Source organism: Rousettus aegyptiacus, unplaced genomic scaffold, assembly GCF_014176215.1.
Source record: "Rousettus aegyptiacus isolate mRouAeg1 unplaced genomic scaffold, mRouAeg1.p scaffold_m13_p_1, whole genome shotgun sequence".
In the NCBI taxonomy this organism is placed as follows: Eukaryota; Metazoa; Chordata; class Mammalia; order Chiroptera; family Pteropodidae; genus Rousettus; species Rousettus aegyptiacus.
Genome location: NW_023416284.1, coordinates 164191703 through 164211830, shown reverse-complemented (window position 1 = coordinate 164211830; position 20128 = coordinate 164191703). Strand labels below are relative to the sequence as shown.

Genomic DNA, 20128 nt, shown 5'->3' with positions numbered 1-20128 from the left:
GGCAATTGCATGTGTTTCAGTCTAGCTCTGTCTTCTGGTGTACTCTCCCAAAGCGCGTGGGTGGCCTGGGGGCAGTATGTCCACCAAGTCCACTTGGATAATATAGCAGGGAAGAACCCATACAGAGCTGGGTATTGAAACTTTCGCTGTTTCCCAACCTGCAGTCCACATTTTATTAAAAATGGTGGCAGAAATACATTATCTTTGTGGATATCAAGACCACATATAGTCAGTGAGATTTAAACTTAGGATGGTCTCTAAGGTTGTAGTCACAAATGTCTTATTAGAGTAAGCATTTTCACTAAATTAAGCATTTGTTGGACCAGTTATTCTGATCAATGGTGAAGACTCCTCAACTAGACCATACAGCTAAAAATAGTGAGAACCCCACGACCTTTATGAGAAGACATTGCAAGGAATGCAGTGAATCGGAGGATGTGGATTATAGAGAAACATTTGTGGCCTTACGGGAGCTGCAGAGTTTTTACGAGATGAAAGCCCCAAATGTCTGCTCCTTCTCTGTTTTGTCTCAGAGTGATTTACGGAGAGTCCTAGACCACAAAGGTGCTCCTCTGTATCCTTCCTCTTGTCTTTATGCCAATACATGTGACACTAATGGAATAAAGCTTTCAAGCTAGCATGAAAATCAATAAAGATTTTATAAAGCAGGCAAAGAGTTATTGAGCATCATACTATATAGTTCAGTTTTCTTATTTTAAAAAATGAAGGGAAAGATTCAAATAATAATGGAAAGTCATCTGAGTCATTTTAAAAATGGTATTCTTAATAGCAAATTTTAAAATGGTATGTGCAGTCTTAAATGCTGAGTTACCTAGGATTTCCAGATATTTAAGTGTTGTGATCTTAAAATGAATAAATTGCTGTTTTCAAGCAGTAAAATACCCTGCATTTTGTTGTTGTTGTTGTTGTTGTTTTAAAGTTTATCTCTCACAAGGTTTTATTTTCCTATTATTATGATTGAGGGCTTTTTTTTTTTTTTAAGGCTTATATTTACTTAATGTGATGATAATGTGCAAGACATTAAATCTCAGAAACCTGTCATCTTGCTAAGCCCCAGAGAGACTCTTGATTACCTCTTCCCAAGTCAAAGTATACCCAAAAAATCGTACCAATAAGTCTAGCCTTCCTCAGGGACCCAGGAGGTGTGACTGAGCTGAAAACCTCTGAAACCAGCAGTTGCTCCAAAACTTCCTGCCACATTGGTCACCTTGCTCTTCAGGACCACTGTCACCAAGGTGACATAGGTTAGCTCTCCCTATTAGTGCTGGGTGAGCAAAGCCCAGAGGAAATAGAAACCCAACTTCCCACATTTGTGCAGGGAATAGGGAGAGAGCCGAAAATACTTCCTGCCGTTCATTGAGTCTTACAGTGGGTCTGGCAGTCTCATTTACTTTTCACAACTCTAGAAGTGTTTTCCCTCTTTACAAATGGGGAAATTAGGACTCAGAGGTCAAGTGATATGCTGAGAATTCACAGCTCATAAATGGCAGAGCCAGGCGGACTGACTCAAAAGCATGCACACCCCCACCGACCTCCAAACTCCAAACACACAGCTGTACCTTGCATGGGGGCTGTGGGTGTGAGAGGCCCAGGACCTCAGTGGAAGAGCATAAAATTTGAAAGCGGCTGAATGACATTAAACACCTGCTGTGTGTCAAACCTTACTAGTAATACTCACAACATGCCTGTGAGTTAGGTGACGTCATCCCCATATTACCTACTCAGAGAACTCAAGAAACTTTCTGAAGGTCATTCAGCTAGTATTCAACCAGGTTCACAATTGAACCAGGTCTGTTTGAGTCTGTGTCTTCCCTCTTACCATTGATAGAATGTTTTTGGAGAAATAAGGGCTCTTACGGTAGTAGAAGAGAAAGACTGATAAAAAGTGAAAAGATAGCTTGAAAACTTTAGACAAATGTCCAGCCTAATGGTCACACATTACCAGTTTATAATCCTGGGCCAAACTGCCCGATGGGTTTTTTTTAATTACCTTCATTTTACTAAATTTAACCTATCAGTTTTACGTGAACACAAAAATTTTTAAGATAGATTTCAAATGTGTCTTGTTATGAGTAGGACTCAGGTCTTCTAGGATAAAAATGAATTTCTGAGATACAGATGATAATAAAGTGAGCAGATAGATGTTCAACTAGTGTTAATCCAATAAAAGTCAGAAATAGGTAAATTGGAATCAAGTAGCCAGACATCTAGTTTAATTGAAATTACTTTTTACATTTGTTTCAAGACAATAATGCAAATTACAACCCAGAAAAAATCTTTTATCAGGGATTATTCAGAAAATTCTCATGTACTCAACATACGTTGTGGTCTTTTAATCTCCTTCATGGCCTACTGTTGCATAATATTCAGTTATAATGATGTGCACTATCAGGACCTGGGGGCACTACAGATCCTCAGTCACTAGAGAAAGATTAAATTATGTCAAATATGCCAAGGCAAGAAAGAAGTGAATACATCTGAAATAGATTCTGAACAAGTGGTCCTAATTATCCTTAGTTAACTAAAAGTAATAAATAGAAGATCCCTTAAGCAGCTTACTAATTAGGCTTTACTTGCTCTGTGCTGGAGGTGACTTATCATAGAAAATTATAATCAAAGCACTCCAAATCTGCTGGTGCTCCTTTCGGTTTATCTTTCTTAAGTGTTGACTCCTTTATGAGCAGTTTAAAGAAGATTAACTTTTAGAATAAGGGGGAAAGTTCCAAGTACAGCCAATTTTGGGTTTTTCGAGGCTGCCTCTAAAGTTGTGACTTTGGCCAAGACTGACTAGGGTGGGCTTTACCTGCGACGTGGTGGTAACGGGCAGCTGGTGTTTGGCACGAGGGCTGAGAGTACGTGTTACGGCATCCCAGAACCCATCACGCTTTCTGATTCCCCTTCTCTGTCAGCGTCAGGGCCTGTCCTGACTCCACTCACACTCGTCTTGATTTGTCCCCGCCGCCCCGCCCCCAGCTTTAAGTATGTGCACACAGAATGTAGCCTTTTTTCCTTGGTAGATTGCCTAGTAAAATTTCCTCGAGTAGCAAAGTCCTATCAGAAACCATCGATTTGAGGCCTGTTGCTGTTTATTTGTTATCTGCCCGTTTTCTCGCTGTATCTTTACAGACCTTCCCCTGAAGGTAAGGCAAAGAAAGCTCAAATAGATAAACCAATCAGTGTTTGCATTTGAAACTGTTATTTAAGCAAACAAATTGTTTGAAACTAGGCAATATTAAAAGTTATATAAGATAACTTTTTACTAGTTAAGGTATGATTTTCTATTCCAGCTAATACTATCTGGAATTGAGAGAAAGCCACAAAAACTTGGTATCATCCCCACTCAGAGGTCAGAAGTAAGCTTAGTAAATTTGGTAATTTTTTAAAATACATCTCGAGTACCAGTTTTGTAAGTACTCTTTTTAAAGCCTAATTGTCATCACACCATTTCAGGCTCAAAAACCTTTAGCAAATGATTCCTGTGTTCCAGATAGCATCCAGGTCCTTCAGCTTAATGGAAGAAAGAATGACTATGTCAGGGGGTAAGGAAGAATGGGGAGTGATGAGTGGTGGGGGTACTGTTTTAAACAGGTCGATGAGACTCTCTAATATCATGTTTGAGCAGAGACCCAAAGGAAGTGAAGAAGATATTTGTGTTGATTAACGGGAGAAGAAATTTCAGGTACACGCAAAGGCTTTGAGATGGACTAAGTCAGTCAGTATGAACAGAGCAGAGTTAGAAGGAAAATGGTACAAGGTAAAGGCCAAATCAAATAGTACCTTCTAAGCCATGGTAGAGACCTTGCGTTTTACTCTGAGTGGGATGAGAGCTGTCGAAGGGTTTTGAGCAGAGGAACGACATGACGTATTTTAACGGGATCACTTTGGCCGCTGAGATGAAAGTACACTGAAGGGGATCAGTGGTCGGATCAGGTAGACTGGGTAAGAGGATACTGCAGTCCCACCGGGAAGAGATGATCATAAAGGTAGTGGTACAGGTGTTAAGATGTTTTTGAAGGAGGGCTGAAAGCATTTTTGGATTGAATGTGGGAAGTAATAGGAAAGAAGTTAACCATGACTCCAGTGCTTTGAGTGTGATCAACTGGAAGAATGGAATTGTTCTAATGGATGGGGAAGACTGGGCAAAACTGGTTTTAAGGCAGAAGGTAGGAGGCAGGGAAACTCAGGGTCTTGGTTTTTGATAAATCATATAGTACCTTCTGAGACAGTAACAAACATCCTTTAAATATCCTGTGAAAATATAAAGTAATTAAATGAAATAATACGTGTAAGGAAAAATTTGCCTGGGCCTGGGAAACCCTTTACTTGATATAACTGGAGAGCTGCCTAGTATTTCTGCCCTTCATTCCTTTCCTAGAATGCATTTCCCTTATTCTCTGTAACAATCTTTGTTATTAAACTTTTGTCAGAGGCTTTTCAAAATCTTAGTAAATTATATTTTCTGATTCCCTTTTGGTGACCTACTTGGTTATGTTCTTGGAATTTTTTGCTTCCTAGTGCATGTACTTTGTAAGAGCTGAGATCAGAGATTTCAGATTTTAATCATGCTTCCACATGGTTGCTTTATGTGTAAAGTGGGACAGCCGGAGGAAACAGCTTCATGGACCCTTGAACGCACCACTGCTATCGGATTAGTCAGTTCAGCTGAGGCTGTTGATTTTGGGATGTATCCTTCCCAGTGAGCAATATGTTTCTTGAAGGCACAGGTTGTAACAGCTTCATCTTTTAATTACCTGAATCTAGCCTACTACCTGATACAAAGGTTAACAGTAAATGTTGAATAGATAAAATTTCCTGAATAAATTTGAAGAAACTAAATATGTCTTCTCTCTTTTGTCTCATCTGTATAGCGCCTGACAGCTACAAAGTACAAGAGAAGAAAACTGCTGCCTCCAACCGGTCCTCCTCTGCTATTTCAGGACAAAATAGCAACCTCTCAGGAAATAAGCCAGGTAGGACGCATTGCATTTGCTGTGGGAAAAGGAAGGGTATCCCGAAAGCCTTAAAGGCATGCTAGAATTAAGGAGAGCTTGGTTCCAGTCCTGACACCGAAACACACACTCATACGAGTTCGTGTGAGTTTAAGTCAGAGAACCTCTCAAAGCCTTGATTTTCTTTTTTTAAAATGAAGATTGAAAGACATGCCCTTTTTACCTCTCATAGTCATTTTGACAGTGAGGTAGTGTATGTGGATGCATGGTTTACTGTCAAGCAGTGTATAAGAGGTAATAATTTTATTCTTCTGTTCGAAATGATAGGTGTGACACAATTTTTTGTACCCATATGCCCAGCATTATTGCATATCTCTTTCGTGACTTCTTGAAAAACCATTTAAGGAAATCTTTACACATAGCAAAGCTGGCATAGAATTATGTTTTTGTTCTTCTTACACCCAATGATTGTACACTTACACAGTAATTTCATTTAATAGCCTGTGATTCATGGTGCGTTCCACTCAGTTCTACAAAGAAACAGTCTATAAACATAATGCAAACAATTGGCTAGACAACGCAGCTGCTTCCAAGCATCCAACAACCATTGTGTGGTTCTTGGGAGAGACTAATGTACAGTATGATAATGAGGGACAATCAAAAGAAGATAAAGGCAAACTGAATACCCCATGAGGGTCTTGGAAGCCTACTCGGTGCTGCAGCCAAGGCCAAAGTCTCTTAAGAATAGGGAATCCATAAAAATAAAGATGGACGTAATTGCATCAGGCCCCACAGAAAATATTTCCCGTTATACCAGCTTTCGTGGGGCTTTTTTCCCTGTGGAAAAGGTCTTAGAACAGAGCCAATAAATTGAGTTTGTCACTTAGAAAAAGGACAATAAAAATCACTATTGCAAGTATCACATGAACAGCTATTAGTGGAAAATGGGTAGCTTCAGCTGAGTTTAATTAGCAGGCTGAGATTTACCCATTCATTCAGTTTGCCTTTGCATTCATTCATTGTCTGCTCCTCTACCACCCACCACCCACCCACCATCTAATAATATTTATTGAGTAGTTATTCCATGCCTGGGACTGTGAGAGGTACTGTATGAGCCCTATCTTTTCAGGACTTATTCCAATGGGCTTTTGTTCCTTATACCCAAGTGAGCATCCTCGTGGAAGTAGTTGTTTAGCATGAAAACCTCATTTGTTTTTTCATAAAAATCGAACATAACTAAATAGTTTATACTATTTTTTCCTTGTTGTCGACTTTCACTTCTAATGAATTGTTCTACCATTTAATCAGTTCTAATCCATTTTCATACCATTCTGAAATTCAAAAAGAAGACATTCCTACATTCTAATTTACATTATGGTGGAGTAGACTTATATGTGAATATATAATTCCAGCACAGAATTGCCAGCGTGATAATCGATCTGCACAGAGCACAGAGAGAGCAGATGCCAGACAATCTCCATTGCTATTGGCCATCTCTTTTTAGAGCCACTTGATTTATGCTACTAAAGTCAAGTTAAATGAGGAGACATTTCATTTCACATTGTATATTTTGAGAAACTGGTGTCTGCTTTCTTGTATATAGAGATAAGCAAAAGTTCTCAAAAGACTTATTTTAAAAATCACCATGTTCTTTTCCTGCAAATAATATAAGAGGTTCCATATTGGAGGGCTAGACTTAAGTAAAACTATTTGATTTTATTGGATATAAGTAATGGGAATATCTGTCTAGAGCAGTTTAATTTTCATTTTTAAGAACTTAAAATGAAAGAAAAAGTACATGCTAACTTTCATGATATTTTGAGTATTGCCCTAACTAGATATGGGCATTCTGACCAAATGATTTCTCAAGATCTCTTTTAATACAGTAAATTTTAGTTAAATTTCCTCCCCTCCTTTACCTTCTAATACTTTAAACTCAGTAGAAAACTCTAGAACATCTCTTTGATTTAGAAAGAATCTTTTCACATTTACATCGTTAGTGTTTTATCTTTAAGACATGTACGGAAGGCCCTCATGGTGTTCTGTAAGTACAGGCACAAAACGTCTCATGTGGTCCAGGATAGACCAGTGCTTTCAGCTATGAATACCCGAGCCCAGACCAAAAGAGACAGATTGTAGAGTCGCAGATCTGTCCACATCTACAGAAGCAGGAGATGGTTCTTCAGAACTCCATCAACTGCCTCCAAATGATTAAGAGTTTGACCTAATTAGAAGAGAAATTGCATTTTCTTCGTGAACAATGCCTACCTGAGAAAAGTAGGAAATCAAGTTCATTAAAAATTCTTCTCAGTTTCTGTCCCTCTACTACCTTCTATACAGGTCTTTCAAAGAGCCACCGAAACTTCATAACTTCATTCTACCTTGTTGTTTACATATAATTTCCCCTCATAGAGGAATGCATGACCTGGAATCTTCCAGCCCTTCTCTGGCCACTCAACCATACTGTTCTGATAACTCTCTAGGTGCCATGGGGTGAAGGAAAAAAAAAAGGCCACAGGATTGCGTTAGAGATCTGGTTTTAGGCCCTGCCTTGGACACTTTGCTGTGCCATGTTCCTTAGTCACATTTCCCTCAGTTTTCTCATTTAGCAAATAGGCGTAATGACTCTTCATTGAATGAATAAATGCCTGGCTCATTCATAAGATTACTTATTTTGAAGACTAAAATAATAATATACATGAAATCTGTTGCTGAAGCACTACTGTGTTTTCTCTAAAGTATTGTTTCGATAGGTTTCTATTTTTAACATGAGATCTTGAAATTATAATGTCAATTTAGTAGAGGAAAACATAAACCTGATTTTAGGGTAATTATTATCATCATAAGCTTACCACTACTTTGCTTTTTATATAGTGACAGGCAGAGCGAGCCTAGAAGTGTATCCCTCCGCTTAAAACACCCTTCTCCCCCCACCCCCACCCCCCGACGCCAGTGGCATCTCCCTCAGAGTATAATCAAAGTCCTCACCAGACCCCAGTGTCTCAGTCCCCATGACTTACTGATCTCATTCAACTCCATCTGCCCAGAACTCCCTATTGTTTCTTGAATACCATAAGCACTCACGACCTCAGGGCCTTTGCACTTGTTTTCCATATTCTGGAATATCTGCACAGCTAGCTCCCTTACTTGGAACAGGTTTTTTTTTACATATAAAAATTACCATCACAGTCAGACTGCCCTTGGCCCTCTGTAAAATGTTAGGCATCCCCTTCCTGCCATTTCACGGTTTCCTTTATTGCTTTGTTGTCTCCTTAGCATTTATCTCAGCCTAACATTCTATATGTTTTGCCCCCTTTTTTTTTTTATTCTATATATTTTACTTATTTATCTTGTTTGTTAAATTTCCCCTGAGTTGAAAGCAAACCCCATTTGGGCGTAGATTTCTGGGGTTTTTTTGTTTGTTTATTTGACTCCTTTCTTTTCAGCACATAGAAGGGTGCCCGGTACATAGATGTTCATGTTTTCAGTGAATAAATGAATTTACTGTAACTTCTCATGGGCTAGCACTGTACTAACGCTGTTACAGCATTATTTTATTTAATCTTTACGATGATGTGAGATAGGGTCTGCCGTGTCCTCATTTTAGAGGTAAAAGCCTATGAAACACATGTCATAACTTGAGACTTAGAGAGGTGGGTAAGTCACTCAGCCAAATTTACACAGCACGTGATTGACAGAGCAGGAACTGAACCGATGCCTATCTGACTCCAAAGCCGGCTCTTCACGTCTCACTGGTGAACATCTCAGAATAACTGTGCTTAGGATTCTGTTTGTTGTTAAGGAACAGACCTTTTAAAGCATAAAAATAATAGAAGTTCAGTACCTTAGAAACACAAAACATCATACATATCAATTGATGAAAATAGCTCAAAGGCTACAGTTAAATTATTTTTACATAATTTTTTACTGTATGTCTTTTTTAAAAAATTTGTCCAATTTTATTGAGATATAATTGATATACAGCACTGTATTTTAAGGTGCACAATATAATGACTTGACTTATATTATGGAATGATTACTACAATATATTTAGCTAACATCTATCATTTTATATAGATACAAAAGAAAAAAAAACATGGGTCTTTCTCCTTGTGGTAAGAACTCATAGGATCTACTGTCTTACATGTTTTTAAATAGAAGAAAAATCCTTGGGAATTCTCAGGACGATAATGTTAAAGTATATCCCTGGCACTACAATCTTATGTACTAATTGTAAGACTAGTAATATTTCATTCATCAAATTTACTAGACAGAAAGATATTTATCAGTGTATATTGTTGGTTTTTTAAAAAATCTGCTCTTTCTCTCATGTTTTTTTATCTTGTTTTCAGACCCTCCACCTGTGCTACGGGTCGATGACCGGCAGCGGCTGGCCCGAGAGCGACGTGAGGAGCGGGAAAAGCAGCTAGGTATCTCTGCTCCTCATTCGATCTCTTAGGGACACTGTGGTTGAAGTGGAACTTTTCCCCCTCTACGATAACGGACACTTAATATTGAGCAAATGGACATCAACATAATAACCATGCTGTCTAGCATGGCTTTATGAGTTTTGCAGATGGATTGCAAAACGGAATTTAGCGTGTGATATAAACATAGGACTAAATTGGAAGCAACACTAAAGTCAGGCTCAGGATTAGAGTCCTTTTCACTTCTTACATCGTAATCCTAGTTTAATGTGGCACCAGAGGGAATGTGTATGTAACAGGCATGATGGCTCAGCGTTCATTTTACGACTTAAACAAATACAAGGATAGTAAGCATATGGTTCTTTTTCATGTGAACAGTTATGAGACGATGCCCCGCCAGGGCACTTACTGCTTTGCACGTTAAAATAATGCTGCTGTCGAATTTATAGACACGTGCTGCCAGCTTGCTGCCAGGAAAAGCACAAGACCTGGCGCTGAGGAGTCTGCTATTCCTTTTGGTACCTAAGGCCCTTGTGAAAGGTTAGCAACGGTGGTATTTGCCGTATAATCACCCAGAGAGCCGGGTCACGGGACTAGTTTACCAGGAAGCCAAGATCAGGGCACGCGGCGGTCCCTGTCTCCCAGAACGTGGAGCAGGGATGCCGCTGCCTACTGCCCCTTTACTTCGATGTCCGTTTGTGCACAGTAGCTCAAACAGGACACTCTGCGTGCCTTGGGAAAACGAAATGCCTGATCAGTGTGACTCAGTGTTTCTGGTGTGTCTAGGTATTTTATTCTATTTTATTTTATTTATTTTTATTATTTTTTTTTTTTTAGAATTTTTATAAGAGTTCATGTGAGCCAAATTGATGACATATACTGAGGAGCAAGCTCTCAAATGCTCTCATGCCTAAGTATTTTAAAACTAGGACTGACTTAGGTTGCCAGAATCTTGCCAGTGGATGACCTATAAATTTTCTAAAGTTCTGCTGCATTTTGTAAGAGTTAATGTTTCAGTTGGGGAACCCAGCCCCCTGTATCCTGTCTTCGTTATTCTCAAGAACCCAAATTTGTGAAAGTCACTGGAATTAGGTTTGCAAAAGTCTGTTGGTGTTATTTACATTCTTTTAACACAGGCCTCTTTCTCTCCTTTGCCATCATGACCATATGAAATTACTTCTTTTGCTGCCAAGGTTTTTGACACAGATATCAATGACTTGCTGGAAATGAACAAGCTCTACTGTTTTCTCTGTGCCCAGGGTTTCCGCCCAGGCTTGAAGTCCCCGTCAGGTTTCCTGTTGGCCAGTAGGTTCCTGGAGAGCAGGGCGGTCTGTGGCCGGGAGGGCTCCCTTTTTCCCTGGAGTGATTTGTGGTCTAGTGACCTTCCTTGTGTAGACTGTGCCCGCAGCTCCCTAGTGGAGGTTGGTTTGACAAGTGATCCAGAAATGAGAAAGGGAATAAAGGCAGAGCTACTGAAGCAGGAGGAGACTCCAGATGAGCAAAAGGAACAAACTGACTACTGCTCTGGGGTGGCTGGTATTTGCTTGCACTCTGGTTTTGGATCCATCTGAGAATTAGCCCTTGTGCCCCCTCCACCCCATCCCAGTTGAGTCAGGCCCTACACCATTAGATGTCTCCTTACAGTTGCAACATGACTTCGTGTCTGCTTGAGTGGAAGTAGCTTCATAGCATCAGCCTACTCCTTTAGGATTTAAATCCCATTGCGAATTAGCTTTTACGCACTAACTCATACCTTTGCATTTGGGTTTCTTTGTCTTTCAAAGCCAAGCATAATTCTGTAGGAAGCATGAGTATGCTTGTCAAACAAAAATAATTTCACTTTTTATGCTATAAAGTTGTAAGACTTAACAGCTTTGAGCCTGCAAATTAGCCCTACAAGTTGCCTAGCTTTGTATGTTGAATAGCTAGATTTTTTTTAAGACACAGCCTCATATTTCAATTGTTCTCGATGGTACAGAACATGACACATTAATGTATATATTTTGAAACTTTTATTTTTTTTACCAGATATTGTGTTAAAAAGGTGAATAAAGTTGAGACCCTCAAGGGCTCGCTGCTGTCCATACAGGGGCAGATAAACACACAGCAATTATAATACAGGGTGGCTTTGAAGAGATGCACACAATGGATATTGAGAACCTATAGAAGTACCTAACTCAGTCTAGGGATGTCAGGTGCCACCTGAGCTTCGAACGAGAGGGTGAAGGAGGGTCATCCTGGAGGACAGAAGAGGCAGGGACCGAAGAGCAGTGATGTAAGGACAGGTGGCAAGAAGACCCAATGTGCTCCTCGGATATTAAATGAGTCAAAGCGATTTTCAAGTTATTGTATTATTCTATTATCACAACTTTACTTAAAAAAAAAAAAAAACCAGCTTTTTTTAAAATGCTAGTTAATTTTTTTCATACTATGTATACATAATTTTTTTAAACATTTTATTTTTTATTTTCCTCCTTCTCCCTCCTCCCTCTCCCCCCCCTTCTGATAACGACTAGTCCATTGTTCATGTCCATGAGTCTCTGTTTGTTTGTCCTGTTCATTTGTTGCTTTTAGGTTTATATTCCACATATGTGATATGTGATTTTCAACCTTTTCTGTCTGGCTTATTTCGCTTAGTATGATTATTTCAAGGTCCATCCACGTTGTTGCAAATGGCAGTATTTCATCTCTTCTTATGGCTGAGTAATATTCCATTGTATGTATGTACCACAGCTTCTTTAGCCAATCATCTATCGTCAGACACTTTGGTTGCTTCCATGTCCTGGCCACTATGAATAATGCTACCGTGAACATCAGTGTGCAAATATCTTTTCAAATATGGGTTTTCAAGTCTTTGTGGTAAATACCCAGTAGAGGGATTGCTGGGTCATATGGTAGGTCAATTCTTAAAAACAGCTTTATTGAGATATGTTTCATATATCATAAAATTCATGCATTTAAAGTGTATATTCAATGGTTTTTAGTACTTTCACAGTATAGCATGTTCTATTTACAGTGCATATCATACTATATGCACATTGGGCAACTATCATTATAATCTAATTTAGAGCATTTAACTCCAAAAGAATCCCTGTAGCCACTAGCAGTCACTCCCGATCTCCCCCACAACTTTACTTTTTTGGTAAGCCAGCATATAATATAGTATTTCTCTTCTTACCTCTGCCATGTTAAATGTTATAATTTTTCTTGATTCTGATCTCATCTCTTCTTATGTTGTTGACAATTATAATTTTAATGAAATATATCAATTCTCATTTCTTTGCATTAATTTCATTGCCTTTTTAAATTTTGTATCTTTTTCTTATTCTTTTCCATTTAAGCCATCATAGTCAAAACTAAGTTTTGAGAGGCTTCTTTGAATCTTCATAAATATACAAGAAAATATACATTTAAATGCACATATGTACATTTGTAAAAAAGTCATCTAAATTCTAACAGCTAATTTAAGCTGTACGTTAGAATACAAAAGGATGATTTCTTTCAAATCTTCAGTACTAAAAGAAAATCAAAGGGCACAACTGATGAACTACTCATAAACTATGCTTTGCAGAAGCTATGGTAGCAGTTGAATATTTTTTTAAAAGCAGAAGTGGGGGAGTCATTTAATAGCAGATCTTTGGACTGTGTTCTCTTGGGGGGTAAACTGGTAATATCGATATTACAATGCTTTCAAACTTTAAAGCTTTCCAAGTTAAAAATAAATAAATAAATAGAATACATTCCAGAAATTCCAACAAAGCAAAATTTAAAGCGATTGGCCAGTGAGATTGATTATTCACCATTGGATGTAGGTTGAAATTAACATTGAAGGATTCTTTTTATTCCCCATTTTTTAAAAAGCAAGGCAGAGAGAGGGAGAATAAAGGTCTTTTTGTTTTTGGTGGCATATCATGTTCGTACTGTTTTGCAAACGGGAGGGATCTATTAATAACTTTCTGTGGGTTAAACCTCTGAGTCATGCTTTAATGCTTTTATAGTAGGATTATGATGTGGCCTGCTCTTTCTACATTAATTTTCAATTTATCACATAAAATCAGGTGTTGCTTTTTTATGTTTGGGACTCTTCTGTTCATTCGTTTGAGAATACAGACTCTGAAAGCTTTAGTTTTCTACTTTTACATGAAGTAATCTCAGCTATTCTATTTCATCTAATTCTAGTCAGGCTATTTCTTCAAACTTCTCTCCCTTTAACCTTTGCATCTTTATTTGTCATCTCGCTTCTAAACTTTAATTTTGTTTTTTTCCTAGGGGGAAAAAGTCTTATTTGTTCTCATGGTTTCAACTCTTCTTTTCTGATGATATAAGTTCCACATTTCCACCTGTTATTCATAAGACAATAGAAGCTTTCGATTATCTAAAATTCAACTTCTCTACAACTCAATTGTTCATCAACTTATCAACTGTCCCAATTAATTGCACCAATATTTTTCTGGCCCCAAGAAATTATTCCTTCCTGCTATTTTTGATACTTCTGTTGCTACTAGAGGCGCTGGCATCTTTTTACCATGCTTAGTTATTGGCTCTGCTACAAAATAAAATATTCTCTCTTCCTTGGTGGCCCAAAGCTGGGCACTGACTAGTCTCCACCCTGACCTATTGAGCCACTTGTAGCTACCAGTGGTCAGCCTGGACTCAGCCTAGTCCTCTAGCTGGGGCGTCAGCTCTCTCTGGCCCAGTATGTAAGTGGAAGTTGCCACACTCCCTTTATCCCTAAATCCATTCAGACATAAGACTATCTGACCTCTGCCTTCAATATAAATCTCAGATCCGTAACTTTAAATTTGCTGCTTCTACTCTCATCCTTGCTCAGGCCTTAATAAGTATATATTTTAATCACAAAACTCTCATTGATGTACTTCATTACTTCAGCTCTGTCACAGTTACTACCAGTCTCTCTTTTTGAAGCTCTCTTGGTCTTCATTATCTGTCTTCTTTTGGAAATTCTATCATTTTCTCACTGTATATTATATCTTGTGTAACTATCGTATTTTAGCTCACGTTCTAGTGCTGTGTTATACTCTCCTGAACTTTTTCTAGTTGGATTTTTTATAACTCCTCGACTGTGCATGTTTTAAGCTTTTAAACAATATGACCGTCGTTTTCTAATTCTTTGTATACCAGTAATGGCACAGCAGTAAGTATAAACAGATGTGTAATAAATGCTGGCTGATTTTCCTGATTTTTACTGATTGTACTCTAATCTTTAGTTAAATATTAGTAATATTACCCTAATATTACTAATAAATAGTAGTAATAATGTTTATCGAGCACTAACTATGGGCCAAGCAATGTTCTAAACACCTCACTCAGCATTATTACATTTAGTAGCAAATTAGCACTGTGGTTGTCCTCTTTAATCTGCAGGCCTGTTCTAGTTGCTAATGTAAGTTATTTCACAGTGTGTCATTTATTTTATTTTTAAAATACATTGTGATAATTTAGCTTAAGGAAGGAACTGAGAGAATCTAGAAAAAAAAATGGAGCCGATAGGTAATAGACCCTTTTTCCTTTCTGCCCTATCAGCTATTTAAGCACGTTTTCAGTGTGTTCAGGAACCACCAAAATCCATGTTAAAATTCCTCAACCAGTGGTGATGCTGATAAGTGGCAGGTGATCCCTATGCTTTACATGCAGATGGCAGATTTTCGGAAGTGTCAGAGCAGGCCATGTAGCCAACTGTCATGAGGGAGAAGGGCTGATCTACTTCCTCATGCAGTTGAGATGCATGGTGCCAAGTTCCCTTTCCGTGTGACGCAGAACAAGAGGGTAAAATGCAAATATTGGTGCAGATTCTGATATCTTTTTATTAGCCTCAGAGTCCATGAAGAGTATGTAATTCAGTCTGTATGAACTTGAAATAGATCCTGGTTACTAATTTTTCTTCAAAAACATTTACAAGGATCAGAGCACGTAGAATTTATGGAACATCATAAATTTTTGATTCTAGATAACTTAAACTAAGCACCTTCTCCTGTCTTACCTATGTCATGCCATTTTAATTCACATATTCAACTAATATTTCATGTGCAGTTGTTGAGCCAGGAATTCTGGGGATATTGAAAGAAAAAGATACATTTTCTAACCTCCTGGAACTTAACACTGCTGTGCACTCCAGCTGGGCTGTTTCTCCTGAGATCCGACTTAGCTCATTCCCTCTCTGGCTTCAGCTGCTGTTCAAATGCCATCTTTTCCATGAGGCCTTCCCTGACCACCTAACTCGAATTTCAGACTAGCACTCTCTGTTTTTCTCCATATGACTGTCAACATCTAAGTGTGTGTGTGTGCACGTGTGTGTGTGTTGTATGTGTATTTTACTTGTTTATTATCCGTCTGCCCTCCATAAAAGAAGGAACTTGTGTCATATTTATTTCTATAGCCCAGTACCTGACACAGTGTCAGTCTAGATAATATTCTAGATAACTTAAACTAAGCACCTTCTCCTGTCTTACCTATGTCATGCCATTTTAATTCACATATTCAACTACATTTTGTAAGTAGAGACAAAGGCCACAGGTATACTGCAAATTAGTTAACACATTACTAAATAATCAAGTAATACCTGCCCTTATAAAAGTTCAGTGAAACAAGTCTTAAATTCTTATTCTTAAGTATTTTTCTGTTAGACAAACAAGGACACAAAAATAATCTATCAGAGAGAGTAGTTATGACTTAAATCTGCTTATTCTTCATACAGGTTATAAAACTAATAGTCTTACAATATGTTGACAAAATTCAAGAGAATATTTAAGGAATGTTTAGGAGACAAATAGTCTTCTATGTTTAGGGAGGTACAGGGTTTCCCTTTTGAAGGTGGTACAGATTAAGTTGGAAGTATTGATGTGAATGAGTCACATTCTTCACTTGGGCTTTCTGGGATTCTGTAAATCTGATAATAAAAGATTACCAGAGAATAGTTTGATTGACTCATATCGTTCATGAAGGAAAATTTGAGCTTGTAAAATCTATCATTTAATTCATTCATATTAGGTTTTGTAACAAATATCAAAGCTATATAAGAAATCTATCGTAATGTAATATATTAGAAACAACAATAAGATAATACAAAAAGGTCGAATAAATTATATTTGAGGTTTTTTCTCAGGCAGTTTCACCAGACTTGCTTGCCCTCGTAGTCATAGCATTTTACTTTGCCTTTTTTCCCCTCCTGAATCTCAATGTGTTGTCAATTCAGGGACAACAGTATTAATAATAAGAGTATAGTCAAGCAATAAATGATCATTTTAATCTGGCTTAAAATGTTTATCTCAAAAATGTTGATAGGGGAGTTTGGATTGGTAAACGTCAAACAATGCTGGACCCCTTATCACAGTCATAAGTGGAACTGCCCCTGATTTGACGCTTCACTTTTTTTTATTATTACAGTCATCGGTTTTAACAGGACTACCCACAAAAAAGGGGAAGGGGGTACACTTTGGGAAAGTAGTCTTTCTAATTCAAATTTCTACTAGATAAAACTTTGGCAGATCTCTGGTTAAACTTGGCATCTGGTCTCTTAACAAATATAGTTGTCGCTTACTGAACATAGTACAAACGCTCCTAAGGCCGTCAGGCAGGTTATGAACAGCTAAGGGAACTAAATACACAGTAGTGGGAGGGACATGGACATCAGCACATACCAGAGCAGCTGTATCATGAGACAGGTTCAGCCCTGGAAAGAATAAATGCTTGTTGTGGGATGGATTAGGTAACTCAGAGGTTGACGTTTAACATTAAATGAATCATTGCGATGAAGCAGCCATTATTTGTTTCTTTCAAATTTACTTTGCTTTTCAGGCTAACGATTAAAAGATTTCAAAAGCTGAAAAGTAAGGGGTCTTGTAAAGAGATGATGATAAAGGCTAAGAGGGACATTAGAAGATCAGGATCTTCACAGTGGGTAACCAACTTGTCCCAAAGTAGAAGAGCTTTAGTCATAGGGAGGTGTTCCAAATGATATCTTTTAGCATAATGGCTTATTGTTTGCTTTTAGAGTCAGACAGTCCAGAGTTTGAATTCCAGTTCCAGCCCTGGCTTATTGTAAGACGTCAGACTGGTTTCTTCACTTCTCTGTGTCAGACTTCTCATAATAAAATAAGTTTAATAGCAGTGTCTACCTCACAGAGTGGCTGTGAAGATAATACCTGGAAATCACTAGGTGTCAGCACAAAGTAAGAAGTGAAGACCTCTCACCGTGACGATAATGGTGATAAAGATGATGGAGGGTCATGTGATTCCACAGATACTGACGTAGATGCCTGAGGTTGAAGAGGCAGAAACAGAGGGATATTTGTGCTTCCTGGTCTAGCAGAGCTGGGCTCAGTGAGATAGCCATGTGAAGAGAATTGCAACATTCTCTGAGGACAGAGAATGAATTAAAAATGAAAAAGATTCTAAGGTCAACCATTGCTTTGTGTCTTTTAGCAAAATTCCATTTACTTTAGTGGAGGCTAAAGGTTCCTTTAAGCCTAGCCCTGAAGATAAGTTTTGGCACCGTATTGCTTTCTTATCTCAAAACCCTTCAGCCCATATGTAAGGCAGACCTTCCACAGGTGTAAACCACTGTCCCAGTACCTCGGTTTCATTATCCTACCACCGCATCCAGGGAAGAAGACAGTAGGAAGGCCCCTCGGGGGCGGGAGACACAGTGTTGTATGTATCCTGCAAGGTCACACTTATTACCAGGCAGTTCTCTGGTGTAATATTCAAACAGGAGGTGCGTGGACAAACACCAGTTTAAATGGCTAGTCGATAAGGCTTTGAATTAACGAAGGCCCAATGCAAGTCACTTTGCTTGGACGTCAAGCAGTCTTTAGCTCATTTATTCATCAAACTTACTTTGTGTATCTGCTAAGCCAGACATTGTGAATGTGGGGAAGAACTCACTCACAAGCATGTAAAAGCAGAGGAGTTACAATCTGGAGTACAGGTACTGCGATGAGAGTCCGAATGGAACTACCAGAGTGCCCGTGCTCTGAGAGAGGACTCTTCAGAGGAAAGGGACTTGGGAGCCAGTAGAAGTGTGCCAGGTGGGAAGAGGTATTTTGGGCTGTCAACATAAGAAACGGCCAAACCTGTAGAGAATTTTTATAAGAGTTTATTTTAGCTAAACTGATGACATATGCCAGGGAGCAAGATTTCAAATGCTCTGCAGAATAACAGTTGTGCAGCTTCTTTTATGCATTTGAAATTAAGGAGGGAATATAGGGAGGATTACATGGCGGTGGGAGGAAGCCAGATGGGGATTGGGTTACAGGAACTATACCTAATGAGAATACGTGCTCTCTTGAGGCTTGTTTCACAGGTGCGTTAACCTAGTTCCACAGGAACAATGGGACAGGGCTTGCTAAAGGAAAGATAAACCTTTTACTAAAAAGTTGTATCCCGGGGCATGACTACCCTGTTAGAAATTTATGATCAGATCACCTAGTGAGGTTACTTTCGATGGGACCCTTTTTTTTGGCCACAGGGCATAGGGTACCATGTATAAAGGTACATGATCATATGGCCAATCTAGAAGTTAAACAGGGGAACAATGGAGAACTAACAGGCCTTCAGGCAGGACTGACATTGGATTTGGTTTGGGGAGAAGATGTCTCTCAGAACAGTATGCAGGATGGGTCTGAAGAGGAGACAGACCAAACATCAGAAGTGAGAAAGGCATGAGGGTTTAAATACAATAGTAACAAAAAGATTGGAGAGAAGACACTAAACTGGGAAGATAATTCTAATGTAAAATGATAGTGTCAGTTGTTTAGATGTGTTGAGTTAGTTTGGAGCATCCATGAGGGAGGAAAAAAAATTTTTTAACTGCTCTGTTGAGAGTATACAAGACTTAACGAGGGAGAAATTGAGGAGGACCCAGAGGTGTCTAACTTTGTAGACCATTTGGAGGTTATGAATCTGTCACCAGAACATAGAAAACATAGCAGGTTCTGGTTCGAGGTAGGGACAGATATACCGATAATCAGTAAGGTTATGTGATGGCTCTAAGAAATTCCAGTGGAAATTTTAGGCAAGCAGATATGAGTGTGGAGGAAATATTGTGTAGTACCTGAGTGCACGGGCTTTGGAATCAGAGCTGAATCAAAATTACAGGTGCTTCTTTCAGACCCCGTGATGTTGGGAGAGCTATTGAACTCTTTCGGGGTCCCCCCCCCATTCGATCTTCAATTCCATTTTGTCTGGTAGTAATAGTCCCACATTTATTACATTTTGTTTTCATTTGCCTGATAGCTATTTGCTTGTTTATTTTATGCTTTATTTGACACTGTTTTAGGGTGTTGTTGTTTTTTTTAATATAACTGGTGTTTTTGCTTTTGGCTTAATCTAAAAGTCCCAATCTTAACTAATAGGCTTGATTTTATTCCTTTTAGCTTATTTTTTAAACTTCATTTTTTCCCTATTTATGGGAAGGGCAGGGTTGACATTGTGGGGTATAGGGGTTGGTTTGATACAAGTAGTGACCCTTCCATGATTCCCCTTATCAATGTGGAAGTTGTGCTGTGATTTTCCATACTATTAATGGTTACCTTTCATTTCCATTTCTTGACTAGTAAATGAAATTAATCAGTATTTTTTTACACAGATGCTCTTATTCGTCCATTTTGTGGCCCCCTTTCTAGGGCTGATTGATAAGTTTAGTTAAGCCATTAAGTTCCTTCCTTTTTTTTTTTTTTTAGAATTATTAGTTAGCACATATAGTTAATCAGT

General features: G+C 38.5%; 1 protein-coding gene across 12 annotated transcripts in view; it reads left to right on the top strand.

Moving 5' to 3' along the window:
• MAP7 (microtubule associated protein 7) overlaps window positions 1–20128 on the top strand; it is a 151979-nt gene that overhangs the window by 88651 nt on the left and 43200 nt on the right. For all 12 annotated transcript variants that reach the window (XM_016165847.2, XM_036221968.1, XM_036221972.1 and 9 more), the window contains 2 exons: window positions 4890–4991; window positions 9323–9400. In XM_016165847.2, coding sequence (XP_016021333.2) covers window positions 4890–4991; window positions 9323–9400 — 180 coding nt within the window. The remainder of the gene's footprint in view (window positions 1–4889; window positions 4992–9322; window positions 9401–20128) is intronic.